The sequence below is a fragment of the Raphanus sativus genome, chromosome 2 (assembly GCF_000801105.2).
Source record: "Raphanus sativus cultivar WK10039 chromosome 2, ASM80110v3, whole genome shotgun sequence".
NCBI classification, from domain to species: domain Eukaryota; kingdom Viridiplantae; phylum Streptophyta; class Magnoliopsida; order Brassicales; family Brassicaceae; genus Raphanus; species Raphanus sativus.
This window is the reverse complement of record NC_079512.1, coordinates 17,874,910-17,876,483: the sequence shown is the minus strand read 5'-3', so window position 1 is coordinate 17,876,483 and position 1,574 is coordinate 17,874,910. Positions and strand designations below refer to the sequence as shown.

The window sequence follows — 1,574 nt, the reverse complement described above, 5'->3', positions numbered from 1 at the left end:
AATGAGATAGGAGGCAGTGACGCTCGCCGTCATCGCCCAACAATCATAGCGTTTTCATTAACAATAATATTTTAGTAAAGTTCTGTTTCACTTTTAATTAAGGTTTTTTTTTAATTTTGTATATACGTTGACAAGTTTCCAGACATGCTCAATCTTCAACGAACTATTTTTTTACTTTCTTGTGCATTGCGCAAGGCAAAACTTATAAGCAACAACATATCGAGTTTAATTGAATAAGATATATGTATATAGGAAAGATTTGAATGCAACCAAAAGAGAATAAACAAGAGACATGAACTGTAGTGGCAACTACATTACATCCCATAGCAAATGAAGAAAATAATAACAATTCTCTCTAGCTTACAGCAGCATAAGACTCTACGTAACCCATGAAATAATTTGACCCAAATTCCCATTGTCTCTTCGCGTCAACTTCAAAGTTCATCTTCTTAACAAAAGATCCCTTGAGATTGTGGTGGATAACATTAACCTCACCTCTGGAATGGATAGGCTCAAAAACAATGTCACCCATATGATTAATAACACCTTTTATAGGTAAATGAAGCTGGGGAACATTATCAAAAGACTTCCCCCTGTAAGCCTGTTTTCCTTCTTGGAAAAAGAACAAATCAACTGAAGGCGCTGAGTAAGAAGGTCGAATGGCCATTGCTACTTTGCCATGGTAGTTTATCAAAGTTTTAGAACCGTTGTCAAGAAAAAACAAAGTATCCATTTTCTCAGATAATCTAGCATAGATATCAAACTTCTCAGAGTTGAGATCGAATCTCATCAGACACATTCCCTTGTCCACGCTGGCAATATAGTACAGAAACCCATCAATACACAGACCGTCAGACCAAGTTGTGTGAGGAATGTCACAATCTATAAATCTCCATCTTTTAGGCTCAGCTCCCAATGTGAATACATCAAAGTAATTCTTTCTGGTGTCTCCTTCAATATACGGGGTGAGTCACAATACTTTGTACTGATTACTGACGGGATCATATCCGAAAAAGCGCTCGGCTGGCCTTGCAATACTAGCAGCAGATGTTCTTCTGTCGACAAGCTCTGGTAAATTTACGGTGTTTCCGGTGCATGGGTTACATATGATGTCTCCAATGTTCAGCAGACCATTAACGTAATAAGTAGGGTTCGAGTCTATATCACGGTATGGAAGATTTATTCTGGATAGAAAAGTGGTCGGTATGGATGTTGATGACGACGACAGCGAAGAAGAAGAAGAGAAGAAGCTGCACTTTCTGATTCGGTTTTCGTAATCTGTATCGTGTAAAGCGAGTAGGAAACGGGAAGGATGAGTCAAGGATCGTGATCTGATGAAACTCTTGCTGCAGATGATTTCTTGCCATGATTTAGATACGGCCATAAACCTAGCTAGGGATTTTGAAGGCAGAAGGCTAAGAACCTCGATCTGCAGATCCAAAGGAACAACTTCCTCGTTGCAAAAATGGAGACTCGTGGTCGGAAACCCTAGTTCTCTCTCTACATCTTCTTTACTCTTTGATATTTTTTTTATAGAGACGCAGCAGGACCGCATCATCGTTAATAGGCTTCGC

At 39.2% G+C, this 1,574-nt stretch overlaps 1 protein-coding gene across 1 annotated transcript; it reads right to left on the bottom strand.

Moving 5' to 3' along the window:
- Positions 1-295: 295 nt before the first annotated feature.
- LOC108836418 (putative F-box protein At1g26515) lies at positions 296-1,574 on the bottom strand. Its single transcript, XM_056996284.1, has one exon. The coding sequence runs from the start codon at positions 1,556-1,558 to the stop codon at positions 971-973; it is 588 nt and encodes a 195-aa protein (XP_056852264.1). The 5' UTR covers positions 1,559-1,574; the 3' UTR covers positions 296-970.